The 22,176-nt window shown below is 41.9% G+C and overlaps 2 protein-coding genes and 1 long non-coding RNA gene across 5 annotated transcripts; 1 reads left to right on the top strand and 2 right to left on the bottom strand.

Annotated features, from left to right (window-relative positions):
* Positions 1–151: 151 nt before the first annotated feature.
* Positions 152–4,645, bottom strand: rpl36a (ribosomal protein L36a). Its single transcript, XM_062963970.1, has 5 exons — positions 4,494–4,645; positions 1,621–1,726; positions 1,174–1,241; positions 724–846; positions 152–225 (listed from the first exon to the last, which is right to left on the bottom strand). Exons 1-5 carry the CDS (start codon positions 4,494–4,496, stop codon positions 205–207), a joined length of 321 nt encoding a protein of 106 aa, XP_062820040.1. The 5' UTR covers positions 4,497–4,645; the 3' UTR covers positions 152–204.
* A 684-nt stretch (positions 4,646–5,329) lies between these two features.
* On the bottom strand, positions 5,330–22,174 carry LOC103280618 (uncharacterized). 2 transcript variants are annotated; one of them, XR_001730891.2, is made up of 5 exons: positions 21,964–22,174; positions 18,582–18,655; positions 14,947–15,042; positions 12,567–12,760; positions 5,330–7,742 (listed from the first exon to the last, which is right to left on the bottom strand). It is a non-coding gene; the product is annotated as an uncharacterized LOC103280618 (long non-coding RNA). The 2 variants fall into 2 exon arrangements; XR_001730892.2 differs by lacking the exon at positions 12,567–12,760.
* Positions 7,746–19,862, top strand: btk (Bruton tyrosine kinase). 2 transcript variants are annotated; one of them, XM_062963960.1, is made up of 19 exons: positions 7,746–7,997; positions 9,429–9,623; positions 9,825–9,926; positions 10,819–10,887; positions 11,286–11,367; positions 11,866–11,994; positions 12,271–12,338; positions 12,438–12,619; positions 12,767–12,829; positions 13,212–13,266; positions 13,612–13,694; positions 13,943–14,070; positions 14,761–14,835; positions 15,268–15,439; positions 16,084–16,300; positions 17,304–17,368; positions 18,057–18,175; positions 19,152–19,309; positions 19,411–19,862. In XM_062963960.1, the coding sequence occupies exons 2-19, from the start codon at positions 9,483–9,485 to the stop codon at positions 19,480–19,482; spliced, it is 1,980 nt and encodes a 659-aa protein (XP_062820030.1). In that variant the 5' UTR covers positions 7,746–7,997; positions 9,429–9,482; the 3' UTR covers positions 19,483–19,862. The 2 variants fall into 2 exon arrangements, with proteins under 2 accessions (XP_062820030.1, XP_062820028.1); XM_062963958.1 differs by having other exon boundaries at positions 7,747–7,997; positions 12,268–12,338.
* Positions 22,175–22,176: the final 2 nt, after the last annotated feature.

The raw sequence follows: 22,176 nt of genomic DNA, 5'->3' as shown, positions 1-22,176 counted from the left end.
AACTTGGGCCCTCCATGTGTTTTGGACTTCAACTCTCACAATTCCTAACAGCCTACCGGTTGCTAGGAATTGTGAGAGTTGAAATCCAAAGCACATGGAGGGCCCAAGTTCGCTCATGCCTGCTATACCACAAAGGCAACGAGAAACACAATTCTCCAATAGGTTATTTTATTGTGATTCATGGCAAAGAGTGAAAATGAACATTTAGAACTGGATGACCTGGCCCTGTGAAGAGGGAGAACAAAACAGAGTTAAGTAGATGGCACAGCCATGAGGGAAAAAAAAAGATTTATCATGACACAGGGCACCCCTAAATTGGCAAAAGTGTCCCAGTGCAAGTAAAAATATATGTAGAAATTGATTTCAATTTCATTTGTTGAGTTTTCTCATAACAAATACAACAAATAAAATTCTATCAAGTCAAAATACCCCTATGAAACATTAGAAGATGTAATATTTTCAACCTTCAGAAAAGTAGCATTTTTCACCTATCCTTTCAACACTTTTACTGTAATTTCATTATACTGCACCATTTGCTATCTATCTATCTATCTATCTATCTATCTATCTATCTATCTATCTATCTATCTATCTATCTAAAAAGCTCCAACTGAAGTTATTGTCTCCCAATATCCATGGCTTAAGTAGGCAACAATTATGCAGGCGTATATCTAAGAAATAGCCTGAGTATATCCAGAATAACCCAGCGCTAAGGTGGAGTACCTTTCTCTTCTTGTCTCCTCCCAACTCGAAGTGCTTGCACCTCTTAATGGCCAGCATCCTCTTGGACCGGCAATTGGGTTCCACACATTCCAGCCTTAGCACAATCTTCTTTGTAGTCTTTGCCTGAAAGACAACCCCAGGACTCATTTGGGATGAATTGCAAAATCGAATGTCTCCCTCAACTGCCCCAACTATTGAACAGGGAGACAATCTGAGGGAATTTTCAGACAAGCTGCTAGATTTGAAGAATTCCATGAAGGAAATTGTGGAGATAAGGAAGTTTTTCAAAGCCTTTCTCAACTTTGAAACACAGACAGCAATGACATTGCCTGAACCCCATTAAAAACTAGGATCTAGTCCAGCAGTGATTAATTCTTCAAAGGGAAAGGCTTGCCACAAGATCCCCTAAGAATGCGATCCAAGTTTCCCCAGTTTGCACTGACAGCTCACCTTCTTGCGGAAGATAGGCTTTGTTTGACCACCGTATCCGCTTTGCTTGCGATCATACCGACGCTTTCCTGCAGGAAAGAAATCCTCCAGTTAAAGAAATACTATCTTGAAAACCCTGGTCTTCTGTCTTCACAAGAAATACGTTTTAAACAGGCATTCTTCTCAGTGATATCAACTATTTCACATATTTCAGATATATAGAAGCTGCGCTAAACAAAAGCAAAATTTACATAGTAAAGGGAACCCTTTTAACAAATAAAAAAGATATATTTGGAAATCAGTGCAATACTAGCTGAAATTCTATTGAGCACAGAAGGAGCACAGAACAATAATGCATGGTTAAGTTTAACGAATTTGCACCACAGCAATAGAGCATGTTCACAAAGAGATGGAGCCAATGCAAGAAGAGAACCCAGAATAAGAGAGACGCCTAATTCTGCAACTCACCCTGCGCATACAGAGACTCTTTGCCCTTCTTGTACTGGGTCACTTTGTGGGGCTGGTGCTTGCCACATTTCTTGCAGTATGTCCGACGGGTTTTGGGAACGTTCACCTGGCAAAAAAGAGCAAGTTTGTTTTCATAGCATGAAGCAATGTGGTTTTACACTATTGGCTTTTAGGAAAAGAAGGAAATCTCTCCTCGCGGTCCCGCCACCGTCACAAGTGTGGTTCGTGGGGACGAGGGAGAGGGCTTTCTCGGTGGTGGCCCCCCGGCTTTGGAACTCCCTCCCCAAGGAGATTAGACAGTCCCCCACACTGTCCTCCTTTCTTAGGGATTTGAAGACGTGGCTCTTCAAAATCAAGCTTTTGAGAATATTTAGCCCTTAGTTGTCCTACGTAGTAAACCCACATCCCTGCACCATTTCTCATCTTAATCTCCGCGGTGGTTTATAGAGAACGATGTGTTCAGACAGGTAGATTGGGCCGGGGTTGTTTAGGGCTTTATATAGTGTTTCCCCGAAAATAAGACAGTGTCTTATATTAATTTTTGCTCCCAAAGATGCGCTAGGTCTTATTTTCAGGGGATGTCTTATTTTTCCATGAAGTATTCACATTTATTATTGAACAAAAAATGGACATATACTATGATTATATACTGTACAGTAGTTGTCATCACAAACCAGCATAACCAGACAAACTGTGAATCCTATCAATAATTTCATGTTACTACCATTAGTTCCATGTACAACAATCTATGGTACGTAAGTTTACTGATCCTGCATGCTGTAATGTTCTGTTTGGCGGGCATCCTTCCAAACAAAAACTTTGCTACCCTGTTTCCCCGAAAATAAGACTGTGTTGTATATTAATTTTTGCTCCCAAAGAGGCGCTAGGTCTTATTTTCAGGGGATGTCTTATTTTTCCACAAAGAAGAATTCACATGGTTGAATTTTTTAAAAATGAAAATGTATTATCTACTGTACAGTAGTTGTCATCACAAACCATCATAACCTAACTGTGAATCCTTTCAAGAATTTCTATATTATATTTTATCGCTATACTGTTTTTAAATTACTGTTTTAAATTTCTGTTCGTATGTAAATTTATGTTGTTGTTGGGCTTGTCCCTGTGTAAGCTGCCCTGAGTCCCTTCTGGGAGATGGAGGTGGGATACAAGAATAAAGTTATTATAATATTATTACTATTATTTCTTGTTACTACCTTTATTTCCATGTACAACAATCTATGGCATGTACATTTACCGATCCTGCATGCTTCCAAACAAAAACTTTGCTAGGTCTTACTTTCGGGAGAGGCCTTATATTTAGCAATTCAGCAAAACCTCTACTAGGTCTTATTTTCTGGGGATGTCTTATTTTAGGGGAAACGGTAGGCCAAAGCCAGCACTCTGAATTGTGCTCGGAAGCTAACTGGCAACCAGTGGAGGTTCCACTGGTTGCCAGTTAGTTACTGAGCCAGGTTTTTTATTGGGGGGGGGGGGCTGAGTCTGAGTGAGAGAGGGTATGCATATGGGATATATTGAGCATGGTGATCCGATCATAATATGACTAAACATAACAGTTTACCAGTAAGGCCTTCTCACAGACCATCCTGAGATTTTTTTGGGGGGGGGGGGGGTGGGGGAGGCCATCAAGTCCCCCCCCCCCGCTACATGCCTGAGTCGAGCTGACATAACATGGGACTTGGGTGGTCCCTCCCCGTATGCTGCCCTAGTTATTAACCTGGCTGCCTCTTGCTGGGACTATTTGAAGCTTCCAAACAGTCTTCAAAGGCAAACCCATGCAGAGCGCATTGCAGTAGTCTATCCTACATGTAACGAGAGCATGGACCACCGTGGCCATGTCTGACTTCCGAAGGTACGAGCACAACTGGCGCACAAGTTCAGATACAAGAAGCAGAAGCTATTAAATCTAGGTATGGTCAAACTTGGGCCTTCCAAGTGTTTTGGATTCCAATTCCTAACAGCCGGTAGGAATTTTTTGCCTATGCCTGATTTGTTTTGTAATTCCACAAACTCATTCCATCAGGCCTGGGCAAGCTTGGGCCCTCCAGGTGTTTTGGACTTCAACTCCCACAATTCCTAACAGCCGGTAGGCTGTTAGGAATTGTGGGAGTTGAAGTCCAAAACACCTGGAGGGCCCAAGCTTGCCCAGGCCTGCATTACAAGAGAAATAACATCTGGCCACATTCATTGTTGGTCACATGTAATATATATAGTCTCACTTATCCAAGCTAAACAGGCCGGCAGAAGCTTGGATAAGTGAATATCTTGGATAATAAGGAGGGATTAAGGAAAAGCCTATTAAACATCAAATTAGGTTATGATTTTACAAATTAAGCACCAAAACAACATGTTATACAACAAATTTGACAGAAAAAGTAGTTCAATACGCAGTAATGTTACGTTGTAATTACTGTATTTACGAATTTAGCACCAAAATATCACGATGTATTGAAAACATTGACTACAAAAATGGCTTGGATAATCCAGAAACTTGGATAAGCGAGGCTTGGATAAGTGAGACTACTGTAAAGAGTTTTTTTCCTGTTTAATTGTGCCCCTAGAGGAGACAAAGCAGCAACAAAAGCATTGAAACACATAGAAATATCGCAGGGAAAGATTGAACTGACGTCTGAAAGGCCTCCTCTGAGGCCACAAATGATACAAGGCTCCTGCGGCCTGTACTAGGCCTCAGCCCGCTCGGCCCCGGTCCCGCCCATCTCCGCCTCCCCAACAACCGCGATGCTTCTCCGGCAGGCCTCCAACTGCTCCGGCCGGCCTCCCCCGCACCCTCCGGGCCGTCCCTCGTCCCTTCCTTGCTTCCCGGCAGAGGATGGAAACGGATACAAACCACTCACCATCTTGCCGGCGACGTCGACAGCTCGGAAAAGAAAGGCTTTGCCGGAAACCGGAAGTGGGCAAGAGGCGTGAGCAGAAGAGACGCGGAAAGTCCAGCTAGAGCGGCCAAGGGCCGAAGTACAGCGCCCTCTTGAGGCATGGCGGTTTCAGGATGCCATGGCAAAAGAGTCTTTGCAAAGCCAGCTGGACTTTGAAGACTTCATCCCACCGATCATTTTTATTTATTTATTTAGATCTTGCTTTAATTAAAAAAATTACAACACAACTCCAAATATACAACAATAAAACAGTATTATAATTATACAGTAGAGCAGGGGTCCCCAAACATTTTAAGCCGAGGGCCGGTCCACAATCCTTCAGACTGTTGAGGGGCAGGATTATCATTTGAAAAAAAAAAATCCAATGCACACTGCACATGTCTTATTTGTAGTGCAAAAACAACAACAACAACAAAAGAACAATACAATATTTAAAAATAAAAATAATTTTAACCAACATACATTTATCAGGATTTCAATGTCTAAAATGTATTTATTTATTATTTATTTATTTACTGCATTTATTTACTACATTTGTATTACACCCTTCTCACCCCAAAGGGGACACAGAGTGGCTTATAAATTATATGTACATACAATATATTATATTATTAGCATAGCACAATATTAGCATTATATATTACTTTATTGAACTATACCACTATACTGCAATATTATTAGTAATATTATATGTAATATAGAATATATAATTAATATTATTATATGGTATTATTAGTGTTATATTGTATTACATTATAATATTATTATCAATATTATATATATATATATATACACACACACACACACACACACACACAATATATTATATTATAAAACTGAGGGCGGGGGCCAGGTAAATGACCTCGGAGGGCCGCATCCGGCCCCCGGGCCTTAGTTTGGGGACCCCTGCAGTAGAGTCTCGCTTATCCAAGCTTCTGGATAATCCAAGCCATTTTTGTAGTCAATGTTTTCAATATATCGTGATATTTTGGTGCTAAATTCGTAAATACAGTAATTACAATGTAACATTACTGTGTATGGAACTAGTTCTTCTGTCAAATGTGTTGTATAACATGATGTTTTGTTGCTTAATTTGTAAAATCATAACCTAATTTGATGTTTAATGGGCATTTCCTTAATCCCTCTTTTTATCCAAGATATTCGCTTATCCAAGCTTCTGCCGGCCCGTTTAGCTTGGATAAGTGAGACTCTACTGTATATTATTATACATTATCAGCCGTATTACAATATATTAGTATTACTATACTGCAATATTATTATTATATGTTATTATATTTTATTATGATTAGTATTACAGTAGAGTCTCACTTATCCAAGCTAAACGGGCCGGCAGAATGTTGGATAAGTGAATATGTTGGATAATAAGGAGGGATTCAGGAAAAGCCTATTAAACATCAAATTACATTATGATTTTACAAATTAAGCACAAAAACATGTTTTACAACAAATCGACAGAAAAAGCAGTTTGATACACGGTAACGTTACGTAGTAATAGTTGTATTTATGAAATTTAGCACTAAAACTTCACAATGTATTGAAAAATTGACCACAAAAACATTGACTACTAAAAGGCAAACTGCGTTGGATAATCCCAGGTTCAAATCTGGGGAGCAAAGTGAGCGCCTGCTGTTAGCTCCAGCTTCTGCCAACCTAGCAGTTCAAAAACATGCTAATGTGAGTAGATCAATAGGTACTGCTCCGGCAGGAAGGTAACCGTGCTCCATGCAGTCATGCCGGCCACATGGTGTCTACTGACAACACTGGCTCTTCGGCTTAGAAATGGAGATGAGCACCGACCCCCAGAGTTGGACATAACTGGACTTAACGTCAGGGGAAACCTTTACCTTTTTATTGTATATTGCATTATATTGCAAAGAATTTGCTGACCAAAAGGTTAAAATCCGGGGAGCAGGGTGAGCTCCCGCTGTTAGCCCCAGCTTCTACCAACCATGCAAATGTGAGTAGATCAATGCTACTATTCAGGAATTCTCAGTTGATTTGCCATCACGGTCCCTCTGTCAAAAGAAACGCCTCCTGGACTATGATTTTTGTTCCTAGGTTATCAATGCAATTTCCTAATCTGGATTATGTGGCAGTGTAGAAGGGGCCTAATAGCCAAAGAACGGAAATGGACTCCCAACCCGTAGCTGCTTAAAAAAGAGGAAGCCTGTAGGTTTGCGATCCCTCTACCAAAAATAAATGGTTGTGGTTATATTTAAAATGTTTTCTCTTCATTTCCAAGCCTGCTATGTTGTACAAAACGTTCAAGCAATAGGAGAAGATGAAAGAAGGAAGAACTTCATGGACCGATAACTCTTAGGGACGGGGTCCCTTCTACTTTGCAATATAATCCAGATTACGGAACCAGATAATCCACATGATCTGCTTTGAACTTCATTAAATATGAGTCTACCCTGCCATATAATCCAGTTCAAAGCAGATAATCTGTATTTTATATGGCAGTGTGGAAGGGGCCAGAGTGAGGGTTCACCAGAACTGGCCCAAGAGAAAACCGGTCGGCTGACTTTGCATCTGCTTCCAGGTTTCTATCCTTTTGCTCCACACTGCCATATAAAATCCAGATTATTTTTGAACTGGATTATATGGCAGTGTAAGGTAAAGGTAAAGGTTTTCCCCTGACATTAAGTCTAGTCGTGACCGACTCTGGGGGTTGGTGCTCATCCCCATTTCTAAGCCGAAGAGCCAGCGTTGTCCATAGACACCTCCAAGGTCATGTGGCCATAGGCATGACTGCATGGAGCTCTGTTACCTTCCCGTTGGAGCAGTATCTATTGATCTACTCACATTTGCATGTTTTTGAACTGCTAGGTTGGCAGAAGCTGGGGCTGACAGCGGGAGTTCACCCTGCTTCCCGGATTCGAACCAGCAATCTTTCGGTCAGCAAGTTCAGCAGCTCAGCGGTTTAACCTGCTGCGCCATCAGGGACTCCATATGGCAGTGTTGACTCATATAATCCAGTTCACAGCAGATAATGTGGGTTAATATGCTTTGATGATCTGGATTATAGGGCAGTGTTGAAGAGGCCATAGATGGGAAGACTGGGAAAGTCAGGGAGAAGCAGAACTATCTATACAGGAAGCAGAATGAATGCAGTTTGGTACCACCTTAACCTTTTTTTGCCTTGCTTGCTTTAGCTCGAACTCTCTCTTCTGAAAGGTGGCTTCGTGGCTGAAATGAAACCAAGTCAGTTTGGTCAGAAACTAAGAAAAGGGGAACTGAAAGGGTGGGGTTAGCTCCGGATGACAGTCTTCCCTGCAGTTCAAGGCAACTCTTTGAAACAGTCTCCTGGCACCACTGCTATTCCTCTCAAATCATATCCTAAATGCGTCGGTGGATCCAGATTCTGGAGGCATCTCAAGGAAGCCTTTGCCTGTGAACAGGAGTCACCTGGAGCTCATGAAAAGCAAGGAGGAGAGATAACCAGTGAGTCCCCTTTTCCTTTTCGTTTTTCGGCCAACTTAGAAGGAACGTGGCAGGTAGAAAGACAACTATATGGGGCGGGAAAGAGAAGATGGAAGCAAGAAAAGCTATGTTCCATCTTGGCAAGACATCCCCAGATATGGGATTTGGCCAAAGTTGTGCAGATATATGGTAGGCCAATTAGACCTCCTGTTTCCTTTTCCTTTTCGAGATTGCAGTGGCTGCTGCGAAACTATATTCAGAATGTTTGCTTAAGGTCCTGCATCCCTACATGCTTGAGCACATGTTGGGAAAAGCAGCCCATGGCAGCTTGAAGCTCTCAGCAGACATGCTTTCCTCCAGGATGCTCCATTCCATGCCTGATTTCCCAATTTTAATTCTCAAAAATTAGCCACTCCATGCAATCACTGACTTTGGTCAGACCTCATTGAGTTAAGCATTCACACTTTGAGATTTTACTCATTTTTTGTGTTAAAAATGTGAGTAGATTAATAGGTACCGCTTTGGAGGGAAGGTAACAGCACTCCATTCAGTCATGCCGACCACATGACCTTGGAGGTGTCCATGGACAACGCTGGCTCTTCGGCTTAGAAATGGAGATGAGCACCAACCCCTAGAGTCGGACACGACTAGACATAATGTCAGGGAAAACCTTTACCTTCACTGATTGGATCTTTGCTACTTTATCATATAACGTATTGATACATTGCTTTTCTACCAGAAAGTAGGCATGAAATTGCTACTAAGGAATGACAAGGAAAAAAGGGCAAAAACAGTTACAGCTGAATATTAAGAAAGCAAAATAATAACCACAGATTATTTACACAATGTTAAAGTAAGTGATGAAGACATCAAAATAGGCAAAGACTTTTTATAGCTTTATAAACTTTTTATAGATTCTAGTCAAGAAATCAGAAGACCAGGAGGACTAGGAAGAGGAGCAATAAAAGAACTAGATAAGATCTTCAAGTGTAGAACAGGTTTCTATGTATTGTTGTGAAAGCTAGGTAGTGAAGAAAGCTGACAGGAAGAGAATCAACTCTTCTGAAACGTGGTGCTAGGACAGATATCTACAGATACCACCAATTGCCAGGACGGTCATGAAATGGGTCCAAAATCAAGTCACTCTTGAACTCTCTCAAGAAGTGGTGGTTCTTTGGATATACCATGCAAGGATGTGCTTCATTAGGAAAGATTATAGTGCTTGGTAATGTGGGAGATATTAGAAGAGGAAGGCCACACTGCAGATGGATTGGCTTCATCAGGGAAGCCGCAGTCCTGAGTTTTCAAGATCTGAACAGGGCTGTCAACGTTGTTGGTGGTCTCTCACTCATCAGGTTGCCCCACTTGATGGCAATGCAAATTTAGTCATCTGTGGAGCTTAGTCATTTGAAACTGTGCTTATAGCCAACCTAAATCTCCTTTTATTGCCAGCGGCAGTCCAGCAAACACACCACAGAAGAAGGAGAGGAGGAGGAGACAAGCGCCATGTCGAATGTCCTCCTGGAAAGCATCTTCCTCAAACGCTCTCAGCAGAAGAAGAAGACATCTCCGCTCAACTTCAAGAAGCGCTTCTTCCTGCTGACAGAGAGCAAGCTCTCTTATTACGAGTATGACTTTGAGCGTGGAGTAAGTATCTATCTTGGGGAGGAGAGAGCCACTGTTGTGGGCTCCACACCAGGAAGAACTTGGCTCAGAAGCTGGTGGCACTACTATTGTTTTATTTACGTATTTGAACTTGAATTAGATGAGGGAGAATTGAAACTCTCATCATTCCTAGTCAAGCAAAGGCAGAAACTTATCTAAAGTATTCCCATCTTCATCTTGCAGCGACGAGGAAGCAAGAAGGGCTCTGTGGATGTTGAGAAAGTCACCTGTGTGGAAACTGTGACGCCAGAGAGCAACCCTCCTCCAGAACGGCGGATCCCAGAAGTGAGACATTTCTGAATTTTTCTTGGAATGCATCTTTACATCTCTATCTCAGACACTGCAGGATGATGCCTTCAAGCCCAGATATCACTTTCTGTGGGTCACACTACAGTGCAGCATGACACAAGGGCATTGCCTCTTGCGAGTATTACCAATACATACAATAGAATCCAACATTTTCTCTCCGTCTCAGAGGAAGTGAGAGCTAGAACCATAGTTCAGGCTGCATATACACAGTAGAATTAAGGCAGTTTGATGCCACTTTCACTGCCATCGCTCAATGCTACAGAATCCTGGGATTTGTAGTTTGGCACTATTTAGCAGAGTTGGTTGCAAAACTACAACACCCATGGTCCCACAGCAGTGGTCCCCAGATGTTTTGGCTTTCAACTCTCAGAAATCCCAATAGCTAGTGAACTGGCTGGGATTTCTGGGAGTTGCAGACCAAAACATCTGGGAATCTACAGGTTGAGAACCACTGTCCTATAGCATTGAGTTGTGGCAGTTAAAGTGGTGTCAAACTGCACAATGTAGGTATACCCTCGGAGTGAAAGCACATGCTATCCCAGAAGCCACTGTCATGCTCTTATGCAAGGATGGGGATACATATGAATGATGGGGAAATTATTAAACACTCGCCCCATTTCTCCCTAATTATCTCTGCAAATTGGAGATGTTGGAACTGTATTAAACATCTGAAGGGTCAAATATATTTCATCCATGGTTTTTGCATTTCTAAAGGATCTAAATGGCCGGCTGTGTTTTTAAAATTCAGATTAAGAACGTGCCTTCCCAACATGCCACTGAACTATTGGAAGGAATCCTAAAACCAGCAGTCTTCTGGATGTGTGTTTTGGGAAACCAGCCTCTAATCTTCTGTCTCTCTTACACACAGAAAAAAGGAGATGATTTAAATGAGCCAGAACAGATTTCCATTATAGAGCGGTTCCCCTACCCTTTCCAGGTGAGTTACTTTCGCAGATATGGGATTAGCTGTCTTTTACGTTGTTGTTTTCATGGCATTCCATATCTACTGCTTCCAGCTGCAGCCATCTCATGTTAAACCACATATTAGCGGGTATGTGGAAGGCATCACTATATCTCTCTTTTACATGCATGTCTTATAAGACATGAGCAATGTTTGTTCCTTCTCCAGAAAGTACAGCTGAATTCCTAAACCTTGCAATATTGGAGCCTATGTTTTCAGGGCTAAATTACCCGGTGTTTTGGATCAGCAGGGACAAATAACTTAATCTTTTGTCTTCTTTGGATCTCCTCATCTCTAGATTTTTTAAAAAAATGTGTAGTGTAAACACAAAAGTAGGGCAATATATAAGTTGTAAATATCCTTCTGTCTTTTAGGTTGTGTATGATGAAGGTCCACTCTATGTATTCTCACCAACTGAAGAATTACGGAGCCGTTGGATCCACCAGTTAAAGGGTGGTGAGTCTTTATGAGGCTTAAAGAAAGCAAGAGATGAGATGAGCCTGGGAAAACCTAGCTGCGTGACAGAAGAGGAAGTAAGGAACCAGACGATAAAGCAAAAGTAAATCTAGCAGTCAGGGTTGCAGGATGAACTGGAAAGCATTGATGAAGAACAAGACAGACGTCAGAATGAAGAGCGAACTAGAAATCAGGACTGAAGGACAGCCAAAGTTAATGGGACCAGTTTTTGAAGTAATGTGTTAAAAGTAATACTGTATTAGGATCTTCCAGAATAGTCTAAAGAAGCACAAAGTCTTGTAATATGTTTCCTTGGATTTGGCAAGGCTTTTCTCACTATTAAGTGTCTCACTTCCATGTCCTGGGCTTTGCATTTTGGGACGCTGCACTTTTCATTCTCAGTTGGAGAGTGCTGTATTGGTTCACTGAACTATGATATACCAGAGTGAAGAGAAAGGTTCATACTATGTCCGGCTTTTTCCTTCTTGCCTTCTGCAGTGATTCGCTACAACAGCAACCTGGCACAGAAGTATCACCCCTGCTTCTGGACTGATGGTCAGTACCTCTGTTGCCTCCAGACCGCTAAAACGGCCATGGGTTGCCAAATCGTGGGAGACAAGAGAAGAAGTAAGTGATCGCACTGGTGTTGTCATGGGCCCCCTCCCATCTCCTCTCTTTTATGTCAACCTCTGTGCTTCAGCTTTATTTATTTTGGTCTTATCAGTTTATGAATCTGTTTGCAGTTCTGCACCTTTCACCACTGAGCTAATTGGGTCTTTGGACCATAATAAAGTTTTGATTGATTGAAACAAATAGGAGACACTGATAGAAAGGTGAAGAGACAGATACGTCTCTGTCCTTTCTGTATGTAAACTTGAACATCTGCTTTTCTTCCCCAAGAAGGTTCCAGAAGTGGCGGTTCTATTCAAAAGGCCGACAAACCCCTACCTCCAACTCCAGAGGAGAACCAGGTATGAGCAACACCAGCAATTTCTGCAGAAAGTATGAGGTGTGGCTCTGGGAGAGGCCACCTAAATACTTTTCTACTGTTCTGTTTCATGTCTTCCAAGATGATGAAGAAGCAGCTGCCCCCCACGCCAACAGCCAGCACCCCATCTAAGACATGGAAGGTTGTGGCTCTCTATGACTACACACCTATGAATGAGCAGGATTTGCAGCTGCAGAAAGGTGAAGAGTACCTGGTCCTTGAGGAGAGCAATGAGTCTTGGTGGAGAGCCCAAGACCAAGCGGGGTAAGAAGCCCAGAGCGAAGAGGGTTCAAAGCCTTCTCTTGTGTTGATAGCACTTGTGTGGATGCCACATAGTACGGTTCTTTACTTATATGGCTCATTCTCCATTCCAAATAATAGCTTGTTGTTTTATTTTCTTCTCTCCTGTAGGAAACAAGGTTATATTCCTAGCAACTATGTCACTGAAGCAAGAGATTCGCTGGAAATATTTGAGTGAGTGTCTTTGGAATGGCTGATCTGAGGACAGAACTTAATATCATTGGGAAAACCTTTTATAGAAATGCTTCATCAGTTTCCATCTTTGAATGTCTTCACCTTCCCTTCATAGGGTCATCTACTTCAATAATGTAGGCTTCAGAGAAAATTGGACAGTTAGTAGTTCTCCTCTAACTAACTAACAGAAAATGTTTGAGCCTCATTGTGTACACCCCCTGCAGCCCTATTCCAGTCTTTCAGCTTCAGAGAATGGCACTGACAAATTTTCCAAATAAATCTTTCCAAGAAAACCCTAGAATTGGATTACCTTAAGTCAGAGGAGACTTGAAGGGACATAACAATAAGAACGACAGAAAAAATGCATCATTTTATGTTTCAGGTGGTATTCGAAAAACATCACCAGAAGGCAAGCAGAGCAGCTGCTAAAGCAAGAGGTGAGTGCACAAATATGGAAAGCTTGTTGGAGAGAAGAAATGGGAAAATCAAACATACAAACCATTGCTTTGATAAATAATTAACAACATACTACCCTTTCCAAGTCTTCTGTCTAAAAAGTGTTTGCCTCCATCTCCTTAATGGGAGGAACAGCTCTGAGTCCTGCCTGTTACTTTGACAGAAACAAAGATTTGATAAGTTCTGATTAAACCTAAGGGGCTGTGGTTCCTCTTTCTACAGCAGCAAGAATCTTTCTGGTATATGGGAAGATCTTTCTATGTTTCCTATCCACTTACGCATTTCATATATCAGTATTGTCCTCTGTATTTTTTTCTAATTTGCAGGGCAAAGATGGTGGATTCATTGTCCGAGATTCCACCAGGAACATGGGGAAATATACTGTCTCTGTATTTGCCAAATCATCTGGGTAAGTGTAGTTTGCTAATGTGCAAACTGGTGTGGTCAGTCTAAAGTATAAGATGAGGGGCTTTGAAGGCCAGAGTGTTATCTGCCCTTCCCAGTCTCTTTATAACATTAGCATAGTTTGTTTTTTGGACCATAACTCCTAGAACCATCAATAACTGGTCATGTTGTTGGAGGGATTCTGAGAGTTGGAGTTCATAAACCTTAACTTCTATAACTCTGGCCATCATCAGTGCATGGTTGCTTTTACAGGGAACCCCAAGGAACCATCCGCCATTATGTAGTTTGCTCCACACCTCAGAACCAGTATTTCCTGGCAGAAAAGCACCTCTTCAGCACCATCCCAGAGCTCATCATCTACCATCAACACAACTCAGCAGGTAAGGAGAAGCTGAGTGGGATCATTCCCCCTCATTGCTGATCTTAGTAAGTGAACTTAGCAGATGAGTTCAACAGAAGGTAGGTGAATAACTGATGTTTCATGATGTGGAGGAAAGGGGGAAAATTACTCAGAGCTGAGAACATTGATTGATGTGATTGAACATTCATGAAGAAAATGCTACATTTTGCAGCATCAGTGCAATGTTGGTCCAATAGCTCTGGTTTCTGCATGTGCCTTTTCCTACTTTGTTACTCAAAGGAGTTGACTCCTCCTTCTTCCCCATAAATGGCATAAGCTAGTTGGTGACCTTTGTCCATGCACTCTTTCATACATTTTTCTAATAAGAGGAAACCGCAATTGCTCTCCAGTGATAGCCTGCCCATGAGTACTCTCACTTGCAAACCACATACACTTTTCTCATTTTTGAAAAGTTTTCTTAGTCCTTCATTATGTGGCTTAAGTGCATTCCTGCTCACTTTAAATATGTACATGTGTCTTCATTGTGTTATAGATATTTCATTGCAGCATTCTAGTATCTCTCTGCTTTTCAGTTGCTTGGCTTTCCCTTTTGTCCTTATAACCTGAAGTAGCTGTCTTGCCACTTTGTAGGAACACAACTTATATACTTTTAGTAATCACAAGTATTGCTATAGGTTCTTAATAAAGAAATTATTTTGATGTGTTCCAGGGCTTATATCCAGATTGAAGTATCCTGTGTCATCGCAGCAAAAAACGGCTCCTTCCACAGCAGGACTTGGATATGGTAATAACTAAATGTTCTGAATTTGGGGGCAGTATCTATATGTTATGCTCACATCCTTTACTATACTTCCCTGAAATGGTAGCTGGACTTTGGATAAGTGAAACAAATTACCTGGTTTCAATGAAAAGCTGCTCATTTTAATTTCTCAAAGGATCCTGGAGTGATGCAGTGGATTCTTGGTATCTGTTGGGATTTAGTTCTAGTACCCTGTATGGATACAAAAAATCCATGAATGCTCAAGTCCCATTATATACAATTATTATTTTTTAAAGTTTCAAGCCATGGATGGTGAAAACCATGGAGAGCTGACTGTACTTTGTTGGATGATTCCCTGAAATACTGAAAGATAAATGGTTTCCCCACAAGGTACCCAACCTCTGCATCCTTTTCTACAACCATTAAATCCATTCTTGTGTCCTGCATTGGTTCTAGGTGCATGGGAGATTGATCCAAAGGACTTGACCTTCCTAAAAGAGCTTGGGACAGGGCAGTTTGGAGTGGTGAAGCATGGGAAATGGAGAGGCCAGCATGATGTGGCAGTCAAAATGATCAAGGAAGGCTCCATGTCGGAAGATGCATTTATCGACGAAGCCAAAGTCATGATGTGAGTGGCAGCAAATTCTTCTCTTCACACCTCTTTCAGGAACCTTCCCTTACATCAAAGGCAGGGAAAGGTCATTGAGCATAAGGGCCAAATTAAGTTTCATAAACCCTTTTTTTTGGAAAGGATGGGAGATATCACTGTAGTGGATTAAAAAGGGGAGAAGGGAGAAAAAATCGATGCAGCAGCTTAAAAAGTGATTCTGGATTGTATCAATAAAAGTGTAGTGTCTAAGGAGGGTAAACATAGTTGCACTCTATTCTGCTTTGGTCTGACCTCACCTGGAGTAACCCCATGCCCTGTTTTGGGCACTACAATTCAAGAAGGATATTAACATGGAAATCCACTGTCCAACGTATACGCTCTCTGTCTTAGAAAAAAAGCACACCCCCCCGAACAAATTTGCCAAGAGAATCCCATGACAGGTTCACCTGAAGGCAGCCAGAAATGACTCAAAGGCACACAACTAACCAGTGATATTCTGGGACTTGCTATTGTAATTTAAAGAATAAGATACATGGCTAGTATTTCAGTCTCACATATTCTAAGCAATTACTTCTACCTCTTTATGTCTGCTGGACAAACAAGCCCAAAATTCCAGTCCCTAAAGCTTTCAGATTTCTGCTCTTTCTCCCGCTCTTCTTCAGGAACCTCTCTCATGAAAAACTTGTGCAGTTGTTTGGGGTCTGCACCAAGGAGAGGCCTATCCTGATTGTCACAGAATACTTGTCCAAAGGGTGCCTCTTGAACTACCTGCGAGACAGTCGGCAGTCCTTCCAAGCCAGTGAGCTTCTAGAAATGTGCAAAGATGTTTGTGAGGCCATGGAGTACTTGGAGTCCAAGCAGTTCCTGCACAGGGACTTGGTGAGTTGAATACTCTTTGCGACTCTCCCGATGTAGGGCAACCTCTGTCTGGGCTTTACCACTTGCAACTAAATAGTTAGTTGGGAGAAACCTTACATGGAGTATCTGCAAGACTGAATATTGAATATTGTAAATCTTCTGTTTACAAATAGAACCAGGAAACCCAAATTGGCACATGAGGGGCTGATGACAACGTTTAAAAAGTCTCCTTTGAAATCTCTTCCTTGTTACCTGCTTGGTCTTCCGCAGTGAGGGAAATCATGCTCAGTAGGAACTGATGTGACTGTCAGCATTAGGACAGAGATCAGCATTCTCCCACTTGTCATACTAACTATGACAGAAGTTGTGTTTTGAAACATCTGGAGAGCATGAGACATCTAAAGACAGGTTACTTAGGTGTCCCAAATAAAAGTTACCAGACTTCCTTCCAGAAGACAATTCCATAAGAATCTGCTTATTCTACGAATGTAGAATTCAAAGCCTGGAAGGCAACAAGTATCTAAGCATGGTTGTTTGGAAAGGGAAAGGATAAAGGGAACAACAAACACACTTATGTTTTAAAAACCAAGAGGCAAACAGCAACACGAGCAAAGCTACTTCATTGTTATGGTGTGTAACAGTTTCTCATTAATTTCAAATGTTACTTTAGGAGACACATTCTTACACTTGCCCTTATTAACCCTAAGTGGATTTTCTCCATTCAAAAAACAGAAAGTGATGGAGAAAGTGGCAAGCAGTGTAACAGGTAATATAATCAGTTAGCTTTCTCTACCATGATCATGCGTGACAGGAGGAACGTAAATGACTAACATGCTGAATAACCTGAGGCAAATTACTAAAGCTCCCAGATTCCTCCAAACAGAATGACCGGTTTTCATCGTAAGGTGCTATTCTAAGTTTAGTGCAGCTGAATCTTGAGAGTAAAGGATGGAGGTGATTCTCTCTTCCTTTCTAGGTTGTCATGTTCTTCCTTTGAGACCTCTTCCTCTTCTCTCTCCCACAGGCTGCCCGCAATTGCTTGGTCAATGAACAAGGTGTTGTCAAAGTCTCTGATTTTGGTCTCTCCAGGTCAGTTCGTTTGGTCTACGTTTTGGGAAAGAGTTGGGTTGCTTGGTCTCTCTGCCTCTCTCTTTCTCATTTTACAATTTTCCTTGTCTTATCTCCTTGGCTTTGTGACCTCCTGACATGCTTCCTTCTCTCTCATCTATTTAGTAATTTCTTCAATTCCTACCATTATTTCATTCATCATGTGGCTGTTTTCTGCCACTTGTTTTTATGTTTGACTACTTTATAGCTTTACGCCACTTAAGCAAATCTTAGTGTTAGAGTCAGGATTTTTCAAAAGCAGATTTTTCAGCTGCACAAATCTTCTTCCTCTTTTCTTCTTCTTCTCCCCTTCCTCCTTATCTTCTTCCTCTTCTTCTTTTTCTTCATCCTCATCCCCCCTCTTCTTATTTTTTCTCCTCCTTTTATTTATTTCTATCCTGCTTTCTCTGTCTAAAAAAAGACCAAAATATTCCCATCAGATCCCCACCACCACTTTTCAAAACTGCCTTGTTTTTGCTCTGCATCTTTTGCAAGTAATATTTAGCAATATTAGACTAGTCACACATCAGAATCTGTTTGTTTTGGTGCAACCATTCTTTCCCCACTCACTTGATCTGTCAAGTGTGTTCTGGAGACAACAGCTTTGTTTATTGTCACCCATAATTTTATCCAGTTTCAAGATAATCTAACTCCACCATAATCTCTACAGGTATGTCTTGGATGATGACTATATTAGCTCCATGGGATCCAAGTTTCCAGTGCGGTGGTCCCCTCCAGAAGTCCTTCTCTACAGCAAGTTCAGTAGCAAATCGGATGTCTGGGCTTTTGGTGAGTTCAAATCACATGAAAACCTTGCAGCCTGAAAGAGATATGGTGATCCCAGTGCTACTGCTAGGATTCACAAGCCCTACTTTGGATGTCAGTAAATGAGTACAGTCCCAGTTTTTCAGTGTCGTCAGTTGTATGGGTTTAGGATCTGTCAAAGAGGCTTCCACTTGCAAAGGAAGTACCAACAACAGGGAGGGGATTGTAGAACTTCCTAAAAACTAGCAATTGCAAGCTCAAAAATGGGGCCATGCCAGGGACAGGAAGCAGCCTGCTTTGGTAGGATCTAAATGTGGTTTTAGATCTGAATGTGTACCTTTTCTTCAAGAAGAGCCAGGACTGGGTCCTGTGTTCATGCTAGCTTATTAAAAACCCCACCAAAATAAATTATTAAAAATAATGCACCCACCTCTCTGCATTTAGGGATGAATTCCTCTGTCCCGCCCACTCTCTCTTTCCTCAGATCTTTCTGTCATACCCTTTCTGCAGAATGAACACAAAAATGGTATAAGATCCCAGAGAATAATGTGTAACTTGGATTGTACCCTTAATGCTTCAGATCTGCAACTTCCATCAATCCTATCAGCATCATCAGTTCAATGGTCCTGTTGTCATGTGCCCCCCTCCAAATCAAAGCATTACAAACTGCCATTGTCTTTGCATCTCCCATGCAGCATGAAGCAATAATGGGAATGCAGGCATCCCCACTTCCATCAGGATCACCCTCTCCTCAAGCAGATTCCCAACGTAAGCCCCTGGCACCCCTGCTAGCAAAGTCCCCCATGATGCAGAACTAAGGGTGCATCTACACTGTAGAATTAATGGTGCTTTACACCACTTTATCCGCCATATCTCAATGCTATGGAATCACGGGAGTTTTAGTTTAATAAGGTTTTGAGCCTTCTCTGCCAAAGAGTGCTGGTGGCCCATTAGATTACAACTCATTTCATTTCTTGTGGTATTTTTTTCTGGCTCATAGGTGTCCTAATGTGGGAGCTCTACAGCTTGGGCAAGATGCCCTATGAGCGGTTCAGCAACAGTGAGACAACGGACCACGTAACCAAAGGTCTGCGTCTCTACCGTCCTCAGTTGGCTTCGGACAGAGTCTACAGCATCATGTATAGTTGCTGGCATGAGGTAAGGCAGCCCCAAGACCAGGCATGGACAAACTTTGGCCTCAAGGTGTTTTAGACTTCAGCTCCCACAATTCCTAACAGCTTGTTTTTCTTTTGCCCCAGAAACCAGAGGAGCGCCCCACCTTCCACGTTCTCCTGGGTCATATTGTGGATTTAACCAACGAAGACCCTTGAAGCGGTACTCCTTTTGTGCTGTTTATTTGTGCCATGTTTGCTTGATAAATTTCTGAATGGACATAGGATGGATCAATTTGCAAGGAGGCCATCATGGCAGACATTGCTGAATCCACAGAAAACATTCTTATCTATTCGCTCACAAGTGGCTTGTATATGAAATTGCCGAAGAACAGCCACCCTTCTGATGGCAAAACGCTGGTTAGATGCCTTTCTCCTTACAAGCGGATTTACAGTATCAAAATGCATGGATGTCTTCTTTTAACACAATGGGATTTAAACATTTTTTCAAAGTTTTAAAACTCAAAGAAATTATTGTACAATCACCGAATCATAATTACAAAAATAATGTCAAAATATAGTATTGCATATAAAGGAAATGTATTTTGTTGCTTCATTCATTGTCCTGTCCAAGGTTCAATATCAGTTTTTTAAAGATAGGGTGAATTCAAGTACCCTAATAAATTCGATAAATGTCACTCTCATAAAGAGGATGACTATTAACACAGAATTGTGAATATACACTCCAATGCAATTTATTTATTTATTTACAGTATTTATATTCCGCCCTTCTCACCCCGAAGGGGACTCAGGGCGGATCACATTATATACATATAGGGCAAACATTCAATGCCCATATATACATAGAACCGAGACAGAGACAGATGCAGAGGCAATTTAACCTTTTCCTGAGGGGATGTTCGATTCTGGCCACAGGGGGGACCAGCTGCTTCATCATCCACTGTGACAGCACTTCCTCATTCCAACGTCATAAATTAGTTAAATTTGCCTCCCCACTTTATAAGTAGTACCTTATTTCCTACTTGATAGATGCAACTATCTTTTGGGTTGCTAGGTCAGCAACAAGCAGGGGCTATTTTTTATTTTTAATTGACGGGTGCTCACCCCGCCATGGGCTGGCCTCGAACTCATGACCTCATGGTCAGAGTGATTTATTGCAGCAGGCTGCTCACCAGCCTGCGCCAATAATGATGCTGAGTTTTAACTTAAACTAAAATTATGGTTGGTGACCCCCAACCATAAAATTATTTTTGTTGCTACTTCATAACTGCATTTTTTGCTACTATTATGAATCGTAATGTAAAGATCTGATATGCAGGATGTATTGTCATTCACTGGACCAAATTTGGACACATACCCAATACGCCCAAATATCAATGTTAGTGGGGTTGGGGGGAGCATTGATTTTGTCATTTGGGAGTTGTAAGGTAAGGTAAAGGTTTCCCCTGACATTAAGTCCAGTCGTGACTGACTCTGGGGGTTGGTGCTCATCTATACAATCATCCTCGTATAGATACTTTACAAGTATTCTGGGATTTTGTATAGTAGTATAGCCATATCAGTATGGTTGGTGTTCATCTCCATTTCTAAGCCGAATAGCCAGCGTTGTCCATAGACATCTCCAGGTCATGTGGCTGGCATGACTGCATGGAGCGCCGTTACCTTCCCGCCGGAGCGGTACCTATTGATCTACTCACATTTGCATGTTTTCGAACTGCTAGGTTGGCAGGAGCTGGGGCTAACAGCAGACGCTTATTCTGCTCCCGGGATTTGAACCTGGGACCTTTTGGTCCGCAAGTTCAGCAGCTCAGTGCTTTAACACACTGTGCCACCAGGGGAGTTGTAGTTGCTGGGATTTATAGTTCACCTATAATCAAAGAGCATTCTGAACTCCACCAACGATGGAACCGAACCAAATTTGGCACAGAGAACTCCCATCATCAACAGAAAATAGTGGAAGAGTTTGGTGGGCATTGACCTTGAGTTTGGGAGTTGTAGTCTGACTACATCCAGAGAGCACTGCGGACTCAAACCATGATGGATCTGGACCAAACTTGGCACGAATACTCAATACAGTAGAGTCTCGCTTATCCAACGTAAACGGGCCAGCAGAACGTTGGATAAGCGAATATGTTGGATAATAAGGAGAGATAAAGGAAAAGCCTATTAAACATCAAATTTGGTTATGATTTTACAAATTAAGCACCAAAACATCATGTTATACAACAAATTTGACAGAAAAGGTAGTTCAGTACGCAGTAATGCTATGTAGTAATTACTGTATTTACGAATTTAGCACCAAAATATCACAATGTATTGAAAACATTGACTACAAAAATGCGTTGGATAATCCAGAAGCTTGGATAAGTGAGACTCTACTGTATGCTCAAATGTGAACACTTGGTGGGGTTTGAGGAAAATAGGCCTTGACATTTGGGAGTTGTAGTGTTTTCTGGTTGTCTTTGGTGAACCCTGGCACTCCCCTCACGACACCCCCAGGTTGAGAAATACTGCATTAAGGTAATCCTCAAAGTCCAGAGAAGTGGATGGGGGGAGTTTTAGTTGTACAAGGTCTTAGGCCAGGCATGGGCCAAGTTAGGAAAAGGAAAGGGCCTGAGGCTGTGAGGAATGGTGGGAGTTGGAGTCCAAAACCCCTGGAAGGCCTAACTTGGCCCATACCTGCTTTAGGCCTTAGGCCTTCTCCACCAAATAGAGCCAGTTCTTCACAAAACCACTTCAAAGTGAGGCCTCCATCCCATTAAGGGAACCCTTGCCTTGAGCTGTGCTCCCAACTGACGCCTGTCACTCTTCAGAGTCGCTCCACAACAGACAACTTCCTCTCTGAGGGAGGCTTCGGCTGTTTACGCTCTGCGCATGCGCACCCAGGGAAGC

The sequence above is a fragment of the Anolis carolinensis genome, unplaced genomic scaffold (genome assembly GCF_035594765.1).
Source record: "Anolis carolinensis isolate JA03-04 unplaced genomic scaffold, rAnoCar3.1.pri scaffold_12, whole genome shotgun sequence".
Lineage (NCBI taxonomy): Eukaryota > Metazoa > Chordata > Lepidosauria > Squamata > Dactyloidae > Anolis > Anolis carolinensis.
This window is presented reverse-complemented; position numbering and strand designations above follow the sequence as displayed.